This window comes from Vombatus ursinus, unplaced genomic scaffold (genome assembly GCF_900497805.2).
Source record: "Vombatus ursinus unplaced genomic scaffold, bare-nosed wombat genome assembly UNPS02014880.1, whole genome shotgun sequence".
Lineage (NCBI taxonomy): Eukaryota > Metazoa > Chordata > Mammalia > Diprotodontia > Vombatidae > Vombatus > Vombatus ursinus.
The window spans coordinates 789,535-816,619 of NW_020954658.1; the positions used below are offsets into that span (position 1 = coordinate 789,535).

The 27,085-nt window shown below is 37.8% G+C and overlaps 1 protein-coding gene across 1 annotated transcript; it reads left to right on the plus strand.

Moving 5' to 3' along the window:
* The first annotated feature begins 15,794 nt into the window (after window positions 1-15,794).
* Window positions 15,795-16,700, plus strand: LOC114028415 (olfactory receptor 4K13). The gene is given in 1 exon segment (XM_027842652.1): window positions 15,795-16,700. A coding segment is annotated over 1 exon segment (906 nt).
* Window positions 16,701-27,085: the final 10,385 nt, after the last annotated feature.

Genomic DNA, 27,085 nt, shown 5'->3' on the forward strand with positions numbered 1-27,085 from the left:
TTTTGCATTTTAAGGCATTCTTCTCCTCATTGGTTTTTTGGACCTGTTTTGCCATTTGGGCTAGGCTATTTTTTAAGGTGTTATTTTCTTCGGTATTTTTTGGGTCTCCTTTAGCAAGCTGTTGACTTGTTTTTCATGATTTTCTTGCATCGCTCTCATTTCTCTTCCCAATCTTTCCCTCCACTTCTCTTACTTGCTTCTCAAAATCCTTTTTGAGCTCTTCCATGACCTGGGACTGATTCATATTTTTCTTGGAGGCTTTGGATATAGGAGCTTTGACTTTGTTGTCTTCTTCTGTTTGTATGTTTTGATCTTTGTGACAAAATAAGATTCTATGGTCTGCCTCTTTTGTGCTGCTTGCTCATGATACCAGCCAATTACTTGAGTTATAAACTCTTTGTTAAGGTAGGGGTCTGCTTCCAGTGTGGAGAATGTTCTGTCCCAAGTTTCAGGCATTTTGTGCAGCTGTTTTCAGAGGTACTTCTAGGGACCTGTAAATTTTCAGTTCTTCCAAGGTGGTATGATCAAGGGTGAGGTGTTTTCTCCTTTCCTGGCCTGTGCCAGGAAAATCAATAATGAAATCAATGGGGGTGAAGCCAAGATGGCAGAGTAAAATCAGTGACTTGCTTGAGCTCTCCCCCAAACCCCTTCAAATAACTGTAAAAATGGCTCTAAACAAATTCTAAAGCAGCAGAACCCACAAAAAGACAGAGTGAAACAAATTTCCAGCCCAAGACAGCCTGGATGGTTGATCAGGTTGATCCCAGCCAGGCTGGGAGAGGAGTGCAGTTTGGCGTGGGCATGCAGGCCACAGCACCTCTGGAGCAGGCATCAGAGGGCTGAATCGTAGAGAGCTCTGGCCGTTTCCAGACTTCTCAACCCAGGAACACCAAAGACAACTTGGAAAGTCAGTGGGAAAAATATATGTCAGTATGGAGAGGAACACAGTCTGGCATGGGCACACAGGCAAAACAGGCCTCAGCAAACCTGAAGCAGCCCTCAGAGGACTAAATCACAGGCAACTGTGGTGGTTTCCAGACTTCTCAACCCATGAGCGCTAAAGACAACTTAGAAGTTCACTAGGAAAAGTCTGTGTCTATAGTGAGAGAGAAGCCCAGTCTCAGCCCCAGTCCCTAAATATGGCCCTGGGGTGGCAGCTGCTTCTGGAACTTCTGGCCCACAGACTGAGGGGGAATTGGGTGGCTGATCAGAGAGGGATTGCAGGGATCTCTTTGCTGGTGCAGGATTCTCTTGCTTTGCCCATGCTTGGATCCAGGTCACAGTTCTGGGTGGTCCTGGGGTGAGGAGGAGCACTGGCTTGGTGGAACTTGTAGTTGTGGTGGAGAGGAAATCTTTCTCACAATTCCAAGGCAGAATAGAGTGCTTGGGGTCACTCATAGACCAGAGCACAGGCCAGGAAAGGAGAAAACACCTTACCCTTGATCATACCACCTTGGAAGAACTGAAAATTTACAGGTCCCTAGAAGTACCTCTGAAAACAGCTGCACAAAATGCCTGAAACTTGGGACAGAACATTCTCCACACTGGAAGCAGACCCCTACCTTAATCAATGACATCTTGGATAATTTTCATCTCACAGGCTAAAAAAGCAAGCAACAAGTGGGTTAGATTTGAGAATTATGGGAAGATGTCAGAATAAGGAAGAAAATAATCTGATTCTCCCAAAATCCCCTCCAAATAATTTAAAATAATGTCTCAAACTGATTTTTAGAATGTCAGAAATATTAAAGTCAGGGTAAAGGAGTTGCCTAGCTTAAGACAACTCGGGGGATATTAGGAAAGATCTGACCCACTAGCATGGTGGTCTGGCTGAAAGTGAAGTATAGACACTGCCTCATCAATAAAAAGCAAGCCTTGTGGGCAGCTCCATCTGCAGTGGCCTGGGCTTTGGGAGTTTTCACTCCAAGGATGGTGGAGGCATCAAGTGGCTTTCATGGGAAAGACAGAGTGCCCAGCCTTCTTGGGCTGTGATTGCTCTCAAGGAGGAAAAGGCACAAGCTGGTGAGTGTAGAAGTGGAGTGGTGATGGTTCCTGGACGTAGAGGACTGGTTATAATCTCTGGTTTTGGTACCAGGGCAGAGGGGAAAACTGATGCTTGTGGCTGAGGGAGAATTACCAGTGGTGCATTTACTGGACCTCAAGGAGAGCTATTTTTTTTCTTTTTTTAGGCAATTGGAGTTAAGTGATTTGCCCAGGGTCACTCAGCTGGTAAGTGTGAAGTGTTTGCTCTGAGGCCAGATTTGAACTCAGGTCCTCCTGACTTCAGGGCTGGTGCTCTATCCACTGTGCCACCTAGCTGCCCTGAGTAACAGCTTTTGTGGTGGCAGTGGTTCAGAGGGCCTTGTTCCTGGATCAGGTGTAGAAAAAGTATTCAATGTCACTCATAAGTCAAGGCATAAACCAGAAAAGCAGTGCCCACAGCTGGCCTTGGATCATAGCACATTGGAAGAACCAAAAAGTCAAAGACCTCCAGATAGAAGTCTGAAAACAACAACACAAAAAAACCCTGAGACCTGATACATTTATCCCCCACACTGTGGGAGCAGAGCCAGACTCTAACATAAATTAAACAGCTGAGAATTAGGCTGTTAAAAAGTAAAGAATAGAAAAAAGAATCTGATTATCGGTAGTTACCATGGTGATAGAGAAGATCAGGGTTCAGACTCAGAAGGCAATGAAGTCAAAGTAGCTATATGTAAAGTTTCAAAACAAAATGTAAAATTATCACAAGCCCAAAATGAGTTCCTGGAAGAGTTTAAAAAGGCCTTTAGAACAGAGCTCCATCCTTGGAGTCAGGAGGATCTGAGTTCAAATCCAGCCTCAGACATATAATACCTACTTGCTATGTGACCCTGGGCAAGTCACTTAACTCCGATTGCCTCACAAAAAGGCCTTTAAAATCAAATAAAATAGGAAGATGAAAAATTGGAAAAGAAATGCGGAATGAAGAAAATCAAGAAAATTATGAAAAGAAAACCAACCAATTGGAAAAGAGATCCAAAAACTTACTGAAGAAAATAACTCCTTAAAAATAAAATTGGAGAAGGTGAAGTTAATGACTTCACAAGTCATCAAGAAATACTAATTCTCTGTATTACAGAGAAATTGGAGGGCAAGAGGATAGGACAAGGGTGGGCCTCAGAAAGTTATGTGGATTAAGGAGGTAATGGTCAGAAGTAAATTACATTTCTGTGGAGGAATATGAAGAGGGAGGGAGGGAGGGGGAGAGAGAGAGAGAGAGAGAGAGAGAGAGAGAGAGAGAGAGAGAGAGAATGGGATAGAGGGAAATATGCAACTAGTAATTATACTTTTGAAAGTGAATGGGATGAACACACCCATAAAACACAAATGTATAGCAGAATGGATAAAAAACCTGAACATGGCAATGTTTTGTTTTCAAGAAACACACTTAAAATTGAGACACATGCACAATAGAAATAAAGGGCAGGAGTAGAGTTTCTTATATTTTAGCTGATGTAAAATTAAAAAAAAAGCAGGGTTAGCAATCATGATCTCAGGCAAAGTTAAAGCTAAAATAGATTTAATTAAAAGAGAGAAGCACAAAAACTACATTATGTTAAAAAGTACCATAGATAATGAAGTAATATCAGAACTAAATGCACCAATGCTATAGTATCCAACTTTGTAAAGGAAAAGGTAAATGCATTATAGATTGGAATAGACAGCAAAACTGTAATAGGGTGGACTTCAACTTTCCCCACTCAGAACTAGGTAAATCTAACTCAAAATAAATAAGAAAGGAGTCAAGGAGATAAATAGAATATTAGATATCTAGATAGAGTAGACATCAGGTCTGAAGCCTGTTGGTTACCCTCAACCAAGTTTAGCCCATCTGTCAACATGATTTACCAGGGTGCAGCTGCTGTGCTTTCTATGGCTTCTTGGAGCCACAGGTGAGAGTTGAGTTCCAGGGGAATACCAGAGGAAGATGAGCAGCCCTCAGAAGGACTTGGCAAGCCTTCACACCAGAGTCGTTAGTCTTCCTTGAACACCCCATACACTCTAGGTACACAATAGAAAGTAAATGATTATAGTAATTTTGTGTTTGATAAATGTAAGTCTAAGTCTAAGCTTTTGAGATAAAAACTCACTTTTTGGTAAAAATTTCTGGGAAAACTAGAAAACAGAGGTATAGACCAATACCTTACACCATTTACCAAGATAAGGTTAATCTGGATATATGACCTAGGCATAGAGGGAGATATAATTAGAAGGGCATGAAAGAGGGAACATATTACCTATCAGATATATGGATAAGAGAAGAACTTATGAAAAAACAAGGGATAGATTTATGGGATGTAAATTGAATAATTTTGATTACATTAAATTAAAAAGTTTTTCTACAAATAAAACCAATGTAGCCAAGATTGGAAGGAAAGCAGAAAATTGGGGAAATTTTTTTATATCTAATTTCTTAATACAGAGGCCTATTTCAAATATATAGAGAACTTAGTCAAATTTATAAGAATATGAATCATTATCTGATTAACAAATGTTCAAAGGATATTTTTTAGTTTTTAGAAAAATCAAAGCTATATGTAGTCATATGATGAAATGCACTATATCACTATTGATTAGAGAAATGCAAATTAAAACAACTGTGAGGTATCAATTCACACAAATCAGCTTGGTTAAAATGATAGGAGAAAATGACAAGGGGCAGCTAGGTGGTGCAGTGGATACAGCACTGGCCCTGGAGTCAGAAGGACCTGAGTTCAAATCTGGCCTTAGACACATAACACTTACTAGCTATGGGACTCAGAGCAAGTCACTTAACCCTAATTGCCTCACCGAAAAAAAATGACAAATATTGGAGATGATGTAGAAAAATTGGGACTAATGTCTATTAATGGAATTATGAACTCATTCAACTATTTTGGAAAAATCTTGGAATTATGCCCTGAGTTATAAAGCTATGTATACTCTTTGACCCAGCAACAACACTATTAGGTCTGTTTCCCAGGCTGATTAGGGAAAAAGTAAAATCACCTATATGTTCTAAAATAGATAACAACCCTTTGTGGTGGCAAATAATTGGAAAGTGTGTGGGTACCCATCAATTACAAAATGGCTAAATAAGTTGTAGTATATGATTGTGACTGAAGAGGTGACTGTGCTATAAGAAATGATGAGCAGGTTGGTTTTAGGAAAAACATGGAAAGACCTGCATGGAATAATATAGAGTAAAACAAGCAAATCCAAGAGAACATTGCATACGGTAATAGCAATATTGTTTAGAGCAACTATGAATAAGCTATTGGATCATTCAAATCAACTATGACGGAATTACGAAGAAAGATGCTATCCATTTCCAGAGAAAGAATTAATATACGGAAGTATGTTTTATATATATATATATATATGTATTTATATTTATATGTATACAGTATATATACACACACACAAACACATAGACACATATACATATATACATATACATATATCATGTACTTCCACATATAAATTTTCCTCTGGAGGTGGATGCATGTTTTGTATAGTTCCACTTATACTACATATACACACACATATGTACACACACACACACACACATATATGATAAATTGGAGATAATCTCAGGGGGAGAGACTAGTTTTAAGGAGGTTTGGAAAAACTTCCTACAGAAGGTAGGATTTTAGCTGAGACTTGAAGGAAGCTAGGAAAACCAGAGACAGAGATGAGAAAGGAATGCATACCAGGCATGAGACATAGTCAGTGTCTATAGCATAGACTTTAGTACAACCTTTATTTAATCTGATAAAAGCTTTCTCCACCTTCTCTGGTGTGCCTTAAGACACAGGGACTTATACAATCTTCTAGAGCTATAGCATTGCCATGGGCATGTTTTTCCTTGCATGAGAAAAGTACAGAGTTGTTAGAGAATTAAGCAATGCACAACTCACTCATTCAGAGCCCAGACTTGGGGATTACTAGAATTCCTTTCACTCAAGATAACCAAAGAAATATTGTATTACAACTTTTCAGGAACATTATAGAAAAATTTTGTGATTCTCCTAGGGCTTGAAGTGGATGACCAATGAGGTTCCTCTCAGTGTTGTAATTCTTACCTGCAGTTTTCTTCTGGTTAGAAGTTGGAATTTATTTTTAACATTTATATAGTCCTTACTATGTGTCAAGCACTGTGCTAAATATTTTACAATTCATAACTCACAATAACCTTGGGAGGTAGGTGCTAATGTTATTCCCATTTTACAGACAAGGAAATTGAGGCAATGAGTATGTAAGTTACTGTGCCAGGGTCACACAGCTATTAAGTGTCTGAGAACACATTTAAACTGAGGTCTTTCTGCCTCCAAACCTGGAGATCTATCCACTGTACCACTTAGCTGCCGCAATGAGCTTGGATATGTCATAATCATTTGTTCCTCAGCTCACATGTTTTTTTTCCTGCTTAATAATATTTTATTTTTTCTAATTACATGCAAAGATAGTTTTAAATGTTCACTTCCATAAGATTTTGAGTTTCAAATTTTTTCTCCCTCCTTCCCTCCTCTCCCTTCTTCTCAAGGCAGCAAGTAGTCTCATATAGGTTATACACATGCAATCATATTAAACATATTTCCACATTAGACATGTTGTGAAATCAGAACAAAATGAAATCAGAACAAAACAAATCAGAACAAAACCGAAAAACCATGAGAAAGAAAAAAAAGGTAAAGTCAGAATAATATGTTTTGATCTACATTCAGACTCCATAGTTCCCTCTCTAAATGTGGATAGCAGTTTCCATCATGAGTCCTTTGGAATTGTCTTAGAATTGCTGAGAAGAGTTGAGTCGTTTAGAGCTGATCACCATACAATGTTGCTGTTACTTTATAGACTGCTCTCCTGGTTCTGCTCACTTCACTCAGCCTCTGTTCATGTATATCTTTCCAGGTTTTTCTGAAATCTGCCTGCTCATCATTTCTTATAGAATAGTAGTATTGCATTACTTTCATATACCACAACTTGTTCAGTCATTCCCCAATTGATGGGCATCCCCTCAATTTCCAATTCTAGGCCACCACAAAAAGAGCTGTTATAAATATTTTTGTACATGTCCTTTTCTGTTTTTTATGATCTCTTTGGGATACAGACATAGTAGTGGTATTGTTGGATCAAAAAGTATGCACAGTTTTATAGTCCTTTGGGCATTGTTCCAAACTGCTCTCCAGAATGGTTGGATCAGTTCACAACTCTACCAACAATGCATTAGTTTCCCAATTTTTCCACATTCTCTCCAACATTTATCATATTAACCAATCTGATAGGTGTGAGGTGGTACCTCAGAGTTGTTTTAATATGCATTTCTCTAGTCAACAGTGATGTAGAGTATTTTTATATGACTATAGATATCTTTAATTTCTCTGTCTAAAAACTGCCTGTTCATATCATTTAACCATTTATCAATTGGAGAATGACTTGTATTCTTACAAATTTGATTCAATTTTCTATATATTTTGGAAATGAGGCCTCTATTAGAAATACTGACTGTAAAAATTCTTTCTCAGGTGTCCTCTCAGTTTACATGTTGAAAGTTAGCAATAAACTGAATATACAAATGCCATGAGGTAGATTGTAGCACCCCATTTATAGACAAGTAAGCAGAGGCTGAAAGATTTGACCAAGTTTAGACAAGTTGTGAATGGCAACACAAGGATCTAAATCCAGGTCCTTTGATATCAATCTAGTGCTCTTTCCACCATGTCATGTCAAAATATATTTTACCTGAAGACTTCTCATGCAATGTTAATTAATCAATCAACAAACATTCACTTAGCACCTACTATGCCAAGATCTATGCAAGTGATAGGGATTCAAAGAGAAAAACAAAATAATCCCTGCCTTCAAGGGATTATTCCTTTATCCAGGTAAACAATGTTTAAATATATCAATAAGTACAAAGTAATTTATTTTAGGAGTCCTGGTAGTGATAGGGATTAGGGAAATCCTCATGTAGGAGATGGCTCTTAAGGTGATCTCTGAAATGGTTGAGGAGTACGAAGAGATGGTGTTGAGGAAGGAGGACACTTTAGGCATGGAGAATATATATCTCTGCAAAGTCACAGAGGTGGGAGATGGAATTCTATGTACAAAGAATAGCAATTGTTCCAGTTGGGCTGGGATGTAGACTATGTGAAGAAGAGTTATGTGTAATAAAGAAGGACTTTAAATGCCAAAGAAGTTTGTGTTTTACCTATAAACAATAGGGAACCATTGGAGCTTTCTGAATAGAGGAGTGACATAGTCAGTTGTGTGCTTTAGAAATATCATTTTGGTAGCTGTGGGTTTCAGTTACGCATTCCAACATGAAAATAAAGATAGATATATAGTTGTTTTCCTACTTCCTAGGAATCCTCAGGGGGAATAATAGATCTGCCTGCACATAGGAAACCTTTCCAATTACTCTTAATTCAACTTCCTTCCCTCTGTCAATTTAAAAAATTCATTATATATATATATATATACACATACATACATACACACATACATAATACATATGTGTGTATATATACATATAGCTAGCTTGTGCACAAAATATTTACATATTGTCTCCCCATTGGAGTGTGAGTTCCTCATGGTTAGGGACTCCTGTTGTTATTGTAGTTTTTGTTTTTGCTTTTATATCACCAGTACTTAACACAGTGTATGACACGTAACAGACATTTAATAAATGTCTATTGACTGACTACACAACAGCAAAACATGCTGAAAGAAAATGTGATTCAGTCAGTGAGATAATTTATCTAAATTGGCAGGGGATTTTTCCTATTTTATAATAATCTGGGTAAAAATGAGTTTGGGGCTCTTTTTTGGGCACAGTTGGATAAAATCATTGATCAATCACTTTGTTTTGTCTGCTTAGAATTAGTCCCAGAATGCAAGTATTCTTGGCCATGAGAAATAGATTGACCATCTACTAGGAGCTCTGTGCTGAGCACCATGGGGAATCACTTAAGTACTAAAAGGTCATGATCTGGATCAATAAAGCATTTTTCCTCTACCTTTTCAAGTTCATCTGGGGATTTACATGGTAATTCTCAGGGAATAGAAGATGTCTATCTTGCCACACCTTACTTTTTAGCTCCATGTCACTTTAATCCCAAGTGCCCTATCAAATACTCTATCTAAAATTAGATTGAACCCATTCCACCTCCCTCCCTTTATTTACACTGTTCCTGTACCTGAAATATTTGGTTTTCTATCTCTGCTTATCGAAATCTAACCTATCCTTCAAGGATCAGAACAAATACCACTTTGCCCATGAAGACTTTCCTTGCACTGTAAAATTTAATACATATGATGACAGAGGTTTTCAATGGAATAAATTTCTGCCAGTTTCATGCATTCCAAGCATGTTCTGACATTACAAAAACATCCATCCAGAAGTTTAGTACTTGTCCTCCATAATGCAAATAGACCTTCCCAAGAAAATCCATGAAGGATATTTTTGATGAAACATCAAGATAAGTACTCTCCTGGCATGATGGAGGGAAAACCAAGTTGGTGCTTTTCAATTCCCATTTGACTTTGATTGCCAATTGGGTATTTTCAGGTCTCCAAGTGCTGCATCATCTTTCTCATTATCATTGCCCCTTTCTTGATGTGTTCATTATTCTTTTCTTTTTCTTCCCTTACACAAAAGGGATCTTTCTTGGTCTCTCTCCTATCTATCTATCTATCTGTCTGTCTATCTAATTTGTCTGTCTGTCTATCTACTTATGTCTTCATTCAAAGAAGAACACCATTAAACTGTAAAATCAATCTCCATATTATCATTATTCCTAAATATTTTAATTCCTAGGAGCCTTCACTATAAGTGGTAGGTGAATAAAACATCATTAAAATATATATTAACTAATATAATAGCATGCTTGCTTATTTACCTTTAATGCTGAGTGGAACTGTATAGGTAGGATCAATATAGAAAAACTGTATGCAACCTGATTCAATGGATAGGACAGAAGGGACTGGAAGAGGAGATAAAGCTCTAATGGTCAAGACTGAATCAGAATTGAAACCTCTTTTTTTTAAAATTTCAATTAGAAATGCTAAACAAGGAGTCATAGGCTTCAGAGATGGAAATAAGTGGCGAGATCATCAATACTGTCTTTTTATAATTGATGAAAATGAGATCTCTGAGGAAGATGAAGTGCAATGTAACAGAGGTAACAGAGCCAGTTAGTGGCAAAGACAAACTGATAGACACAATAGCTAGGTAGTATAGTGGTTAATATGTTTGGAACTAGTGTCAGGAAAATATGGATTTTAACAATCAGCCAATAAACATTTATTAAGCATTTACTATGTGCCAGGCACTGTGCTAAAAGCTGGAGAATCAAGAGAAGAGTAAAAGACAATCTTTGCTCTCAAGGAACTCAAAATCTAACTGGGGAGATGCTTCTTTGCTGTGGGACTCTGGGTAAGTTACAACTCCTTTAAGTTTCAGTTTCTTCATCTACAAAATAGCAATAATAATAGTACCTACCTCGCATGGTTGTTGTAAAGGTGAAATGAAATATTAGGTGTAAAGCAATTTGCAAATTTAAAGTGCTCTTACGATCTCTACCTAAACTGATACAGCATCTAACACCACGTAAGAATTTAGGTCGATTGACTTACAATCCAGGGCTCTCTTGTCTTTACTATACTGTCTCTTTCATCAATCAGATCTTTTGCTACCCTAGGTCTCCTGGTAATCAGGACATATTGTCAATTTCAGAGGCTGAGAGACAATCAAAAGTTCTAATATCTTGACAGTAATTCCAAAACTATGGATTTGAACTACATCCTACCCCCATCCCCACCTCCTGATTCCCATAAAATCTAATGAAGTTCAATCACAAGGTAGGAAAACAGCTTCAGGAACTGGATTGGGTCGTTGCTCATCTCATATGTACCTGATACATTTACATGTAGGGGACCTTGGTGACTTTCCCAGTCTTTCCATCTCCAGTGCTGCTACCTGAATTTCCCATCCTTCTAGGAGGAGTAGGATCAGACAATGGCCTTCAAAATCTAGTCACAAATTTGATAAAAAAACAAAAAACAAACAAACAAAAAAAAACTTAATCTCTTTCCAAAGAGTATGGAGGAGAGAGAATTGCCCTATGTTAGACCATTCATCTGTTATGGGAGAAGCCCTTATTATGGAGCTTTCAGATTTTTAGACTGTATGTAGGGCCTGGTGGGGGTGACGGAGGGACTCTTTTTTTTTCACAAATAAGATGAGACTACAGCTATGCTATGATTTTGTCAGGAAAAATGTCTTTTGGTAATACATATCAACAAAATTTAAAAACCGAGTAATCTGAACATGATATGAAGCAGTGTTGAGGGAAATATTTAGAAAGGGCTTTAAAAAAAGAATTTAAATGACCTATTGACAAGAACATCTTGCACCTAGGAAACTGATCTGACTGTTTAATTCAAATCAGGTCTTTGTACCTTGAGGTTAGGAAATAGAGGTAGTATCAGCATTAAGGAGTCTATAGCTAGCTACTGGGATAGCAGAAATCTGACTTCTCCTGAGCAGTGGTTTGGAGTTTACTTCTTGGAGGAGATGGCAGAAAGGGGCTGAGAGTGGTTTGTAATCCCAGTGTGGTGAGCCTGACAGTCCAACCTGGTAGTGCCATTTGGCTTAGAGATGAAACCATAGAAGAGAGCACTCAGAAAGCTATGGAAGCCCTGAGACTGGATAAGAAGAAACTATCCAGAGTCCTCAGCCTCCCAGAATATGGCAATACTAGACTTTCTGGGATTTTTAAAGATCAAGGGAAAACACTGGATAGAGGATAGTATTGTCAGCAACAACTATTATACAGATTTAGTAGGGTAACAGTGGTTACACATGTCAGGTAGTTTTGGGGGTAATCAACATGGCTTCAGGAGAAATAGTGTTTGGGCTGCAATGGATAAGGCAGCCTTGATTAGAGTTCAAGTCCTTGTTCCTTCTTTGAACTTGTCTTTGAGGAAAATATTCCATTCTCCTAATACCCAACTGTAGCAGCCAAAATCCTAAGCAAAGATAACCCAGAAAAATTGAATGACCAACGTACTTTTCTGTGAGAATGGACATTCTGAGGACTTTACCTCATAAAGATTAGCTCTTGGAAGATGAGAAAAATCCAAGCCTCTGCCTTATCTTGGGAGAACTAGAGAAGAGAGGGTAAAGGAGTAGCTGTTTGCCACTTCTGGAAGATCCCTGAAAGTACTAAATGGGCAACAGCACAAAGCAACCATTTGAGAGAAGAGACAGGGTGCACTGAATCTAAACGATGAAAAGCACTCCAGTTAGTGCTGAACAGCTGATATTGAGAAAGGAGGCTAACTAACAACAGCTATTTGTAGAAACCCTGGCAACAGCACTTCATGGCAATAGAGAGAGAGGGTGTCTGTGCCCATGCAGGTATGAACTATTTCCTCCTGCATATGACAAGATAGGGTGGGTTAGGTTTCTTTGCTCTGAGGAATGGGAGGAGGAAGAGGAGTCATGAGAATAGCCAACTAGAGGTTGCTGCCAATAAAACCAACTTCACATGCCACCCTCTCTACTTTTTTGAGACCTCCTATAGAAGGTGGGTAAAAGTAGGTAAATACCAGTCCTCTGCACTGATGTTCCTAAAATGGGCATTATAGTGTGACTGTAAAGCACAATATGTTGATAAGAAGAAGATTAAGAGATCCAGGTGAAACCTCACTGTAGCAAAGCCATGGACTATAGAGTTCAGTTCTCTGGATGGGTTATCTAACTTGGCATTTTTTCCTGGTTTTGTTTTTTGTTTGTTTGTTTTGGTGCATGTGTTTTCCTGTAGCCCAAGGTAGTTCATTTTTTTTGTTTGTTTTGTTTTGTTTTGGCTAGGCAATGGGGTTAAGTGACTTACCCATGGTCACACAGCTAGTAAGTGTTATGTGTCTGAGGCCAGATTTGAACTCAGGTACTCCTGAATCCAGGACTGGTGGTCTATGCATTGTACCACCTAGGTGCCCCAGCCCTAGGTAGTTTTATTCATTATGCCTTATGCTGTCTAGATTCTTAAACATATAATGCAGAAGAGGGTTGAATGATGATGACTATTTCACATGGGTTTCCGACAATAGAATTAAACTCCTTCTGGAAAAGCACTATCTTACTTCTGCAATTATATACCCACCAGTTAACATAATAATAGCTACCATTAATAGAACACTTACTGTGTGCCAAGCACCATGCTAAATTCTTTACAATTATCTCATAAGAGCCTCACAATAACACTGGAGGTAAGTGCTATTATCCCCATTTTACAGACAAAGAAACTGAGACAAAAAGAGGTTAAGTGACTTGCCCAGTGTCATCCAGCTGGTAAGTGTCTGAGTCCAGACCTGAGTTCAGGTCTTCCTGACTAGAGGCCTGAGACTCTATTCACTGCACCAGTGTCTGGTACATCAAAGGCCTTATAAATGGTTGTAGATTGGCTAAACAAGGCAAGCAGTAGAATATAAATCAGAATATTGTATTACATGAAAGAAGTGCAAAGTGATATGAGTGGTCAGAAGAGATTGAGATCACTTTCAATTGGGAAAATCAGGGAAAGTGTCAAGGCAGTTGGGATTGGAGCCAGGTCTTAAAGAATGTGATATGAGAAAGTATGGGCTCAATGATCTTAGAAAAACATTGACAGACTTCCATGAAATAATGAAGAGCAAATTGACCAGAACCAAGAGAACGTTGTATGCCCTAACAGCAATATTGTTTTATGAACAACTTTGAGCAAATAAGTCATTTTGACTATTATAAATATCCAAATTAATTTGCAAGGCCCTATGAAGGAAGCTACATCTAGTGAAAGAACAGATAAATAGAAGTATGGATAGAATACTTTTACATATATGTGTGTGTGTGTGTGTGTGTGTGTGTGCATATGTGTGTGTGTGTCTAATGGTAGCCATTTCTAAAGTGAGGGAGGGAAAAATTTACATGATAACTTTATTATATTTAAAAGAATAGTAAGCTGTACATAATAGACTTGCAGTTTCATGTGCAATCATTTTTAAACTACACTATGCTATGGAAATGCTTGTTTTATTGCATACATTAAAAATAAAGTAAATAAAACCAAAACAAAAAGAATGGTAAAGTTTTTAACGGGTAGAGACATCATGGTTCTGTGGAGATAGCACTTGTTTCAGACTCAAAAGAGTCCAAAAATTTGCTTTGTTTCCTAGTTCAGTCACTTACCACCTATGGGACCTTGGGCAAACCACAATTTCTTTGAGCCTTAGTTTCCATAAAAAATGAGGAGAATGAACTAAATGACCTCAAAGGTCCCTTTAAGCTCTAAGTCCATGATCTATGTTTTGTGATTCTATGATAGGTGGGCATAGTGGGATGAGGAGGTAAAGAGGAATATGTGAAGGATGAAAGTATTTTCTATTCAAAAGTGATGAGAAGCTTGGACTTCATTTTGCCAAGCAATAGGGATGCCTGTAAGATTTCTGAGCAGGAGAGTGACACCATGCAATAAGGAGATGATTTTGGCAGTAATGTATAGAGACTGAATTATGTTAGAGTATCCTAAGATTCAAGCTAGGTCCCTGATTCTTAAGGCTCTCAACTAAATTCTCAGCTGACTATGGATCGCACAAAAATCGTAGAATTACAGACTATTATAACACTCAACTGCCTACTTTCCTCGTCCTTCTCAGTCTTCCTTACTGTAATTCTGTAAGTGGGTAGCATAGTTCATGACATATTGTTTCCTAGTTCCCTGGTCCTGTTTATTATGGCAATTTAAGAGGTAAGCATATCCCATGAAGTGTTTTGTGACAGGTTTCTATACTTTCCCAGTCCTCCCCTCTCCATTCCTTTAAAGAAGGCACTGAATTACATCTCTCTTCATTTTTTCCACGGTCCCTTATCCTGCTCTTTAGCTTTGATTGGAGTTTGTTTCAGATTAGAAAGGATCTAGAAAATGTCCCACATAGAAGTGGAAGTGGAGATAAAAAGAAAAATAATTCTCAACTCTCAAAACCCCAAGGAGTGTGAGTTTCATAGTGACTCAAAACAGGTGATTTCCTCTCCCAGATTCTCTTCCTTTTTGTAATCCACTAGAACCTTTTGATTTTCATTTCTGCATCTGCATCTTGCCCAGGGGCAAGAAAGGTTATAGTCAACAAAGCTCTGATTAAAAGAGACATCATGTATGTTCTAGGAGGGAAAAAAAATAATAAAAATAAAGCAGCAAAGACCTAGTTTTTCTGCAGAAAAAGATTTCGGATTCAGAAAATGCCTGGGACATCCATTGATTTTATTTTGTCATTCAGTGAGCTTATAAAATGAATAGTGATGATTCTTTATGAGTTCATCTCAGTGAAAGGGGAAACAGAGTCTAAAACTGTGTCAGCTGGTGGCAAGGTAGATAAAGGGCTAGACTAGGTGTCAGTAAGACCTGTGTTCAAATTTGACCTCAGACACTTAACTGTGTGACACCGGGCAAGTAATTTAACTACGGTTTCCCTCAGTTTCCTCAATTGTAGAAGATAATAATAGCATCTGCCTCCTAGGGTTATTGTCATAATCAGATGAGATAATGTTTATAAAGTCCTTGATACATCTAATAAATACTTATTTCTTTCTTCCTAAAACCAAAGAAGATGAGGGCAGTTAATTTTACAGTATATTGCATAGTAGCAATGGATACCAATATTCCATTTCAGTAATTACAACTCATTTTTCTTTTCCCTTCTTTCAAACACTTGGAACATGGTTCAAGAAAATGGACCTGAAAAACTATTCTGTGGTGTCTGAGTTCATCTTGCTAGGACTGACCAAATCCCCAAACCTCCAATTTTTCATCTTCCTGGGGTTTTCTATGGTATATATTGGAATTGTATTAGGAAACCTGATCATCTTGATCACTGTTACCTTTGACTCCCATCTTCACATCCCGATGTATTTCCTGCTAGCAAACCTCTCCTTAATTGACATGATCTTGGGCTCCTTTGCTACCCCAAAGATGATTGTGGACTGTCTCCAAGAGCACAAGACTATCTCCTGGTGGGGATGTTTCTCCCAAATGTTCTTTATGCACATTCTTGGTGGAAGTGAAATGATGCTGCTTGTTGCCATGGCAATTGATAGATACGTTGCCATATGTAAACCCCTCCACTACATGACTATTATGAATCATCGGGTGCTTTTGGGAATGGTATTGACCTCATATGCAGTTGGGTTTGTGCATTCATCAAGCCAGATGGTTTTTATGTTAAATTTGCCCTTCTGTGGACCCAGCACTGTGGACAGCTTCTTCTGTGATCTTCCCTTGGTGATCAAGCTAGCATGTAGAGACACTTATGTGTGATAGCTCCTGATAATTGCTGATAGTGGTCTCCTGTCCCTCATCTGTTTCATTCTTTTACTCTTCTCTTACACAGTCATAATCTATTCTGTTCAGTATTGAGCCTCTGGTGGGTCTTCCAAGGCGCCCTCTACTCTGTCAGCTCATATTACAGTGGTAACTTTATTCTTTGCACCATGTGTCTTCATCTATGTGTGAACTTTCAGCAGATATTCTGTTGATAAGATACTTTCTGTATTTTATACAATTTTCACACCCCTATTGAATCCCATTATCTATATACTGAGGAACCAAGAGGTAAAGGCAGCCATTAAGAAAATATGAAATCGACAAATAAATTCCAAGCACAACTTATACTTGAGAGTTCTAAAGAACTTTTTTCTCTGCATATTTTAAAGAAATGTAATTTGGCAAAAAGTCTCTTCTGACAGAAGTTCTTTCTTATTGAAGTACATTGAAAGACTCTTGCAATGAGCTGAGTATCAGGGGAACTATTTTTTTTTCTTTTTGTAATGTCTAAAATACTTCTTTCACTCAAAGTATATCAGTATGTATGCTGCCCAATGATGAAACTCTTATCTTCCTACTAGGTCTGTTATTGGTGATGTTCTCCTCTGTATTAAGGCTGGAATGTGTGTGTGTGTGTGTGTGTGTGTGTGTGTGTGTGTATGTGTGTGTGTGTGTGCCTACCAGAGATAGGGACTTGAAGTCATTTCCTTTTTAAAGTCTTCATCCATGAAAACCACTCCAGGGCATCAGTAGCTCATTTCAGTGCACCATTTTCTCAGAGCAATACTATCCTTTCAATAGGAATGTCCTCCAGGAATGTGTCCAAAAATTGTCCTAGATATTTGTTATACTCACTGATAAAGACATTGATGATGTCTTTTTTGATAAGACATGAATTCCATATCATTTCCTTAGCTGTGCCATTGGTATCACTTTGAAAATTATGGATTAACTCACCACCAAATTATAGACTTGGGCTACCCCCTTGAACAGAGCCTTTGAAACGGACAGTAGAGACAGATAAAGAAGAACCAGAGCTCAGAGGTTAGATAAATAGAAGTTGACTAGACAAACACAGAATCAGTTCCTTGAAGGGAATCTTATGTATTCACATGACTCCTTTCAGGAATCTATGAGTACCATGGAAGGTATGTGCCTGATGAAAGTGACCAAGATGAAGAATTTCTGGACCATGCTAAGTTCCTGCACTAAGTTTCCTAAATCAATCAAAGGAGTTTCAATGCCAACTTGGATGGATCCAAGAAGCAGCAAAGGGTAGTGTGATGATTTTGGAAAGGAGTAAAATCAAAACCTTGTCTTCTGCTGGTACATTGCAGGTCTGGAAGAATTCGGGGTTAAATTTCTAGAGCAGGGTTCCTTAATCTTATTTTTGTGTCATGGATCTATTCAAATCTGGTGAAGTCCTTGTACGCTTTTTGAAAATAAAGTTTTGTTTCCTCATTATTATTATTATTATTATTATAATTATTATTGTATAGTCCTTATATGTGCCAGACACTATGCTAAGCACTTTGCAAGCATTATTTCATTTAATCCTCACGATAAAGCTGGGAGAGAAGTGCTATTATCATACCCTTTTTACAGGCAAACAGAAGTTAAGTATTACTTGCCTAGAATGACACAGCTAGGAAATGTCTGAAGCTGAATTTGAACTCAGATCTTCCTGACCCCAGATCCTTTGCTGTTTAGAATGTACCACGTAGCTGCCTCACAATTGAAGTAAAGGCCAAGTTGTAGTTAGAAGTTAGTGAAAATACAGATTTATTTTTCCCATTCAATTTCTATCTAATCATGACCCCCTCTACACCCCAGATTAAAAATCCCTGTTCTAGTGGGTTTCAGTATTTACCCTGTTAAAATGGGAGGAGGGGTGAGTGTAGTGTTAAGTCTGGGACATAGGTGTCCCTGGGGAGTTGAAATTGTTATGGAGGGCTGTTTGGCTTTCTAGCTATCTTAAATGTTTTCTCCTTGAGTAAGTTCCTCAAATCCAGAGTGGAACAAGTCAGGAAGACTACATAGGTCTCCAAGGCATAAAAGGCCCAGTAAAGAGGGAGGAAAAGATGTATTGACTCTTCATAGGCTTTCCTTGTTCCCTCTCATTGCTAGTATCTTCTGAAATTACTTTCTGTGTGGACTATATCTATATATATATCTTCTATGTTTATGTCTATATTGTATCTATATCTATGTCTATGTCTGCCTGTGTCTGTCTCCATGTCTATGTCTACATCTATATCTACATCCATATATGGATCTCTATGTCATTGCATCTATACCCACATTTACATCTAAATCTATCTGCATCTACATCTATTATCTATCTATCTATCTATCTATCGACCTATCTATATCTATAAAACTACCATCTCTATCTCAGCTCTATATTTGCATCTCTCTCTGTGTGTAACTATATCAGTTCTATCTCTATCTCTATGTATGTAATTTATATGTGCACTTGCATATTGTCTGCCCCATAAAAATATGAGCTCCCAGAGGGAAGAGATTGTGTCTTTGTCTCTCATTGTCTCTGCTGTTTTTGCATATTGCCCAGTAAATAGTAGATACTTAATGAATGTTTGTTGCTTCACTGGGATGACTTTGTGCTGGTCTCCCTATAGCTGTTTAAGGCATTTCCTCTCTGTCTCCACTTCTCACAGCTGATAAAATATTCTTCTGGGGGGCAGCGAGGTGGTGCAGTGGATAGAGCACCAGCCCTTGATTCAGGAGGAACCGAGTTCAAATCCGGCCTCAGACACATAACACTTACTAGCTGTGTGACCCTGGGCAAGTCACTTAAACCCCATTGCCCAACCAAAAACCAAAAAAAAAAAGTTAAAAATAAATATTCTTCCTGAAGCATGGGACTAATCATGTCACTTTCCCGCTCAAATATCTTAATGCTCTCTTTATTATCTCTAGGACAAAGTGCAAATTCCTCAACTTGGACAAAAGCACTCTGCAAACTGTTTCCAATGTACTTTTGTAGATGTGTTTCATATTCCACCTAATTTTACCCTGTTGTGGTTTTGTTTCATTTTTATCTTTCATTTTTAGGGAGTTGAGTGGATGGCTGGATCTATAATTCCATACTTCAAGTCTCAGTTCAAACACCACCTTTCATATTATACCTTTCCTACTCTTCCAAGTTGTGCCCCGTCCAACTACCTTGTGTTTATTTTGCAGGTATATTTGTATGATATTTATTTCTATATGCAAATTCTAATTCCTGTAGTAGAATATAAATCACTTAAAAGTTGGGTTGTAGGGGCAGAGGCAAGATGGCATTGGGAAAGCAGTGACTTGTTTGAGCTCTCCCTCAAACCCCTCCAAATACCTATAAAAATGCCTCTAAACAAATGCTAAAGCAGTGGAACCCACAAAAAAAAACAGAATAAAACAAATTTCCAACCAAACATAACCTGGATGGCTGATTGGAAAAGTACATCACACCTAGCTCGGAGAGGAGCGCAGTTCAGCATGAGCATGCTGTCTGCAGCAAACCTGGAGCAGACCTCAGAGGACTGAATCACGGGCAGCTGTGGCAGTTTCCAGACTTCTCAACCCATGAACATCAAAGACAACTTAGAAGGTCAGTGGGAAAAGTCTATGACTGTGGTTAGAGAAGAAGCTATGTCCCAGCCTCCCCCAGGGCAATGGCTGTTTCCTGAGCTTCCAGCCCACAGACTCAGGGGAAATCAAGTGGCTGATAAGAGCAGGATTGCAAAGATCTCTTTGCCACTGCAGAAGCAGGAATCTCTTGCTTTGCCCATACTTGGATCTGGGTCACAGTTCTGAGGGGCAGTCCTGGGGAGAGAAGGAGCACTGGCGTGATGGAGCTTATTGTGGAGGTGGAAAGGAAACACTTTGCCCCTTATCATAGCACCTTGGAAGAAATGAACATTTTCAGTTCCCTAGAAGTATCTCTGAAAACAGCTGTACAAACCCCCAAAGCTTGGGACAGCACATTCTCCACATTGGAAGCAGACTCTTACCTTAACAAAGAGTTTAAAACTCAAGTAATTGGTTGGGATCATATTATCTTACTTTGGTGACAAAGAAGATCAAAACATACAGCCAGAAGAAGAAAACAAAGTCAAAGCCCCTATAGTCAAAGCCTCCAAGAAAAATATGAATCAGTCCCAGGACTTGGAAGAGCTCAAAAGGGATTTTGAGAAGCAAGTAAGAGAAGTAGAGGAAAAACTGGGAAGAGAAATGAGAGTGATGCAACAAAATCATGAAAAGCAAGTCAACAGCTTGCTAAAGGAGACCCAAAAAAATACTGAAGAAAATAACACCTTAAAAAATACCCTAACCCAAATGGCAAAAGAGGTCCAAAAAGCCAATGAGGAGAAGAATGCCATAAAAGGAAAATTGGCCAAATGGAAAAGGAAGTCCAAAAGATTACTGAAGAAAATACTTCCTTAAAAATTAGAATAGAGCAATTGTGACTTTATGAGAAATCAAGACACTGTAAAACAAATCCAAAAGAATGAAAAACTAGAAAACAATGTGAAATATCTCATTGGAAAAGCAACTGACCTGGAAAACAGATTCAGGAGAGATAATTTAAAAATCATTAGACTATCTGAAAGCCATGATCAAAAAAAGAGCCTAGACATCAACTTTCAAGAAATCATCAAGGAAAACTGCCCTGATGATTTAGAACCAGAGGGCAAAATAGAAATTGAAAGAATCCACCGATCTCCTCCTGAAAGAGATCCCCAAAGGAAAACTCCTAGGAGTATTGTAGCCAAATTCCAGAGTTCCCAAGTCAAGGAGAAAATATTACAAGCACCCAGAAAGAAACAATTCAAGTATCATGGAAACACAATCAGGACAACACAAGATTTAGCAGCTTCTACACTAAGGGACCGTAAGGCACGGAATATAATATTCTGGAGGGCAAAGGAGATAGGATTACAATGAAGAATCACCTACCCAACAAAACTGAGTATAATTCTTCAGGGAAAAAAATGGTCATTCAGTGAAATAGAGGACTTTCAAGCATTCTTGATGAAAAGACCAGAGCTGAATAGAAAATCTGACTTTCAAATATAAGACTCAAGAGAAACATGAAGAGGTAAACAGGAAAGAGAAATCGTAAGAGACTTATTAAGGTTGAACTGTTTACATTCCAGCATGGAAAGATGATATTTGTAACTCATGAGACCTTTTTCAGTATTAGGGTAGTTGTAGGAAAAAATTATATATATGTATAGATAGATAGACAGATAAATATATAGATAGAGGGCACAGGGTGAGTTGAAGATGAAGGGGTCCTACCTGGAGAATAAAATTAAGGGGTGAGGGAGGATTATACTAGGAAAAGGAGAAAGGGAGAGGTAGAATGGGGTAAATTATCTCACAAAAAAAAACAGAAAAGAAAAGGCTCTTACATTGGAGGGGAAATGGTGGAAGGTGAGAGGGAATGAGTGAGTCTTATTCTCATAGGATTTGACTTAAGGAGGGAATAACATACTTACTCAGTTGAGAATGGAAATCTGTCTTACCCTACAGGAAAATAGGAGGGGAAGGGGAGAAGAGAGTAGGGGGATGATAGAGAGGAGGGTAGATTGGGAAAGGGGGTAATCAGAAGCAAATACTTTTGAGGAGGGACAGGGTCAAAAGAAAGAATAGAATAAATGGGGGGTGGGATAGGATTAAGGGAAATAGAGTTTTTCACAGCATGTCTACTATGGAAGTGTTTTGTATAACTGCATATATATAACATATATTTAGTTTCTTGCTTTATCAATGAGGGTGTGTGGGGAGGGAGGAAGGGAGAAAATTTGGAACCCAAAGTTTTAAAAACACATGTTTAAAAAAATGTTTTCACATTCAACTGGAAAAGAAGAAATACAGGAAATGGGGTACAGAAATCTATCCTGCCCTACAGGAAAATAGAAGGGGAAGGGGATAAGAAAAGTGTGGGGGGGAAATAGAAGGGAAGGCAGACTAGGGGAAGGGATATTCAGAATGCATGTCGTCGTGGGGTGAGGGGAGGGGTGAGATGGGGTGAAAATTTGGAACTCAAAATCTTGTGGAAGTAAATGTTGAAAAGTAAAAATAAATAAATTTATTAATTTAAAAAAAGTTGGGTTGTAAAATTTTGACTTTACCTTTCCAGTGCCTAGCATGTAATAGTCACCAAATAAATATTTGTTGAATCACTCATTGATTGATTGTGAATTTGGGCAAGAAACAATCTCTGTAGCCCTCAGGTTCCTCATCTGTAAAAAAGAGGAGGCTGTAAAAAAAGATCTTCCTTGAGGTCCCTTCTAGGTCTATCTCTAGGATAGTATAATTCTTAAAAAAATACTGTCTAGACTGACATCAATTGTGCAAACAAGATATCTTCATTTTTGTATGACCCTTGTGTTACTTATGTCATATTTTGTCAGCCATACAGAGTTATATCAATCAATAAGATATATTTTTGAGTTTTTCTTCTGTGTTAGGCATGGAATTATTATACAGTCATGATACCCATTCATATTGGCATAAGAGTTTGTTCACGCCTTCCATAGTCCATCTTATTTGCAGATGAAGAGGAAAGGATTTAGGTAAATGAATCTCATTGTGCCATAACAGGCCCCATCTTTTTGCTAGATTCAGTTCTACCTTTCATAAGGGAGTTGAAGAGCTATTGTATGAGTTGCATAAATTGGTTTATGGAATTTCATTCTGCTCCTATTGGTTTGGAGACAGCAACAAGTTAGAATCATTTAATTATTACCTTTCAAACAGGCAAGTTTAGCTGCTGCATTTCTGATCCACTCTAAGATGCACTAGAAATACTTTGGAAATAAAATCATGAAGCAAGTAGTTCAATAATCAGGTAGGCTTTGTGGAGAAGAGAAGGAAATGTATCTTAGTCACATTAAATTTTAGGTGGCCAAGGATAGTCAATCAGAGATTTTCTGAAGAATGTATGTGATTTGAAACTAAATGAGTAAACAAGTAGAATCCTATATAAGACAAAGAGTAGCAATGAATTTGACATGATGGCTTTTGAATGAAAGTCATCATTAGACATAGCAAGGGGTTATAAGGGAAAGAGTGTTGAACTTGGCATCAGGAAGACCTTAATTTAAATATGGCTTCAGACTCTTACCAGTTAGGTGACCTTGGATGAGTCACCTAACCTCAGTTTCCTCATCTGTAAAATAGGGATAATAATAGCACCTTCCTCCCAGGATTGTTGTGGGCCTTAAATAAGAAATTTTTATAGCATTTTGCATACTTGAAAGTGCTATACAAATTACTATTTTTAATAATAATTAGTAACTACCAAAATTATTTTACAGAGCTAGAAAAAATAATAACAGAATTCATCTGGAAGAACAAAAGGTCCAGAATATCAAGAGAATTAATGAAAAGAAATGCAAGGGAAGGTGGCCTAACTGCAAAAGATCTTAAATTACATTATAAAACAGCAATCCTCAAAACTACTTGGTACTGGCTAAGAAATAGAATGGCGGATCAGTGGAATAGGTTAGGTACACAAGACATAATAGTCATTTACTATAATAATCTACTGTTTTATAAATCCCAAGACTCCAGCTTCTGGGATAAGAATTCACTAATTGATGAAAACTGCTGGAAAAACTGGAAAATAGTATGGCAGAAACTAGGGATAGTCCAAAATCTCATACCATATACCAAAATAAAGTCAAAATGGGTACATGATTTAGATATAAAGGCTGATAGTATAAGCAAACTGAGAGAGCAAGGAATAGTTTATCTGTCAGATCTATGGAGAACAGAAGAAATAATGACCAAACAGGAGATAGAGAACATTACAAAAAGCAAAATAGATAATTTTGATTAGATTAAATTGAAAATTTTTTTGCACAAACAAAGCCAATGCAACAAAGATTAGAAGGAAGGTAGAAAATTGGGAAAGAATTTTTACAACCAGTCTCTCTCATAAGGGCCTCATTTCTAAAATATATAGACAATTAAGTCAAATTTATAAGAATACAAGCCATTCCCCAATTGATAAGTGGTCAAAGGATATGAACAGACAGTTCTCAGATGAAGAAATTAAAGCCATCTATAGTCATATGAAAAAATGCTCTAAATCACTATTGATTAGAGAAATGCAAATCAAAACAACTCTGAGGTACCACATCACACCTATCAGAATGGCCAACATGACAAAAGAGGAAAATGATAAATGTTGGAGAAGATGTGGGACAATTGGAACACTAATGCATTGTTGGTGGAGTTGTGAAATGTTCCAACCATTTTGGAGAGCAATTTGAAACTATGCCCAAAGGACTATAAAAATGTGCATACCCTTTGACCCACCAATACCACTTCTAGGGCTATATCCCAAAGAGACCACAAAAATGGGAAAAGGAGCTACATGTACAAAAATTTTCATAGCAGCTCTTTTTGTGGTGGCAAAGAATTGGAAATCTAGAGGATGCCCATCAATTGGGGAATGGCTGAGCAAGTTGTGGTATATGAATGTGATGGAATACTATTGTGCTGCTGCTGATGAACAGGCTGACTTCAGAAAAACCTGGAAAGACTTGTGTGGTCTAATGCTGAGTGAAGTGAGCAGAACCAAGAGAACATTGTACATGATAACAGTCACATTGTGTGATGAATAGTATTGATAAACTTAACCCTTCCTGGTAATACAAGGATCTAAGACATCTCTAGATGTCTTGTGATGGAAAATTCTATCCACAACCAAAGAAAGAACTATGGAAGCAGAATTGTTATTTTTTTCCCTTCTGTTGAGTTTTGTTTCCTCTTTCTGATGGTTCATCCTATTGGTTTTAATTTCTACTTACAACATCACTAATGTGAAAATATGTTTAATATGAATGTAAATGTATAGTCTATATCAGATTGTGCACCGTCTTAGGGAGGGTGATGGTGAGGAAGGGGAAGAAAAATTTTAAACTCAAAAGCCTGTGGAAGTGATTATTGATAAATCAAAATAAATTAAGAAAAAAAGAACATAGGAAAAAAAAGAAAGGGTCATGTCTACCCCAAGCATGTGAAGACTTCCCCAGGCAGATGGGGGGGAGGCAAGAACAATTCGTTCCAAAGACCATGAATGTGGCTGAAGCAGGTGCTGTGGAATGCATAGAACTTGGTCAGACATCAAAGACACCAAAGTTATCCACTGCATCCTGGGTCATCACCAGTCAACTTGAATTCTATCTTGTCACTGGCCTTCGATGACTCTGGAAGAGAAGGTGAGACTGTGCAACTTTGCTTCATTTAAATCCAATTCAATGGTGAGTTAAGACATGACCCTGTGATATCATTGGTCCTCTTTGAAACAAAGGACTAACAGCTGTAAAAATGGGTTGAGTAAATAAAGTTGCCTTGTTTCACATTCTCATTGGTTTTAAAAAAATGGACATTTCATGGACACCATTATAATGTATGTGCAAGTGTGTGTTTTTACTTGATGAGAACCATCATCAGTGAGATTTTCAATTATTTAGTCTGTATGGGGTATAATTCAAAGAGACTAATTTCAGTGCTAAGCCTGACTTCAGTAAAAAAATCTGAGAATTGAGAGATTTTAAAATATGCTTCATGTTTAATCCATTTCAAATATCCTAAAATCTCATATCTCTTGAAGACAACTTCATTGTGCTCATTCTCTCTCGCTTTCTCTCTGGCATACCAATACACACGCACGCATGCACATATGTGTGTGCACACACACACACACACACAACACAACACACACAAAGAATTCCTTTTTTTGTTTGTTTGTTTGTTTGTTTTCTGTTTTTACTGGAAACATCTAAACTATTCCTGGGTAGTCAAAGTATTCCAAGGTAATTCAAGATCTTGTTGGGTCATTTTAACAATAGAGTTGCTCTGGAGATTTGGCAATTGGTAATCCAGATAAAGTGGGAATAATTATAGCATGACTGAATTATCATAACTGATTTCAGTTCTGCATTTCAGTCATTAAAAACTGCCAAAGTCAGTGCTAGCCCTGGGTTAAACTATGAAGAAAATGATGTTTGTCTTCTCCTTCCCCACTAACTCCTTTCCACACCTTTTCCTTCTTTCTGGCCTAATTCCTTCATTCCCATTTTAGGAATTCATTACCTCTTCCACTATCCTTTTTTTTTTTATCATAACCTGCTCTAAGAAAGGATCTGATGTGTACCCTAACATGAAGATTTTAAGCCAATATTTTACCTCTCTTGGGGCACAACATTTATGTTTTATTCCTTATTTTAAACAGTGGAATAGAAGACTTTAATTTCAGTTAAACCAGCACTTATTGAGTGCTTGCTGGTTGTAAGGATCATAGGATGCTATGGTCCTCGCACACAACTCTGGGGCTGGACAGGACCTTAGTACCCAGATACCTTCTAGCCCTCATTTTATAGATTAGCAAACTGAGTTCTTGAGACATTTAATGACTTGCTCAAAGTCCCACAGGGAGTAAACATTAAAGATGGGACTTTAACTCAGAACCTCTGACTCAAGAGCCAGAGTTCTTTCCATTGCATTAGTTATAAAAAGATCAAATAGGACAAAAGAAGGCACAAGGTCGTTTCCTCAAGGAATTTACAATCTAATGGATGTAGTGGTGGAGGTGCAGGAATGCTGCTACAAAGAAGAATATGTAGAGCAGTATGTAAAATTAAAAAACAGAGAGAAATCATTTTCAACTCAAGCAATAA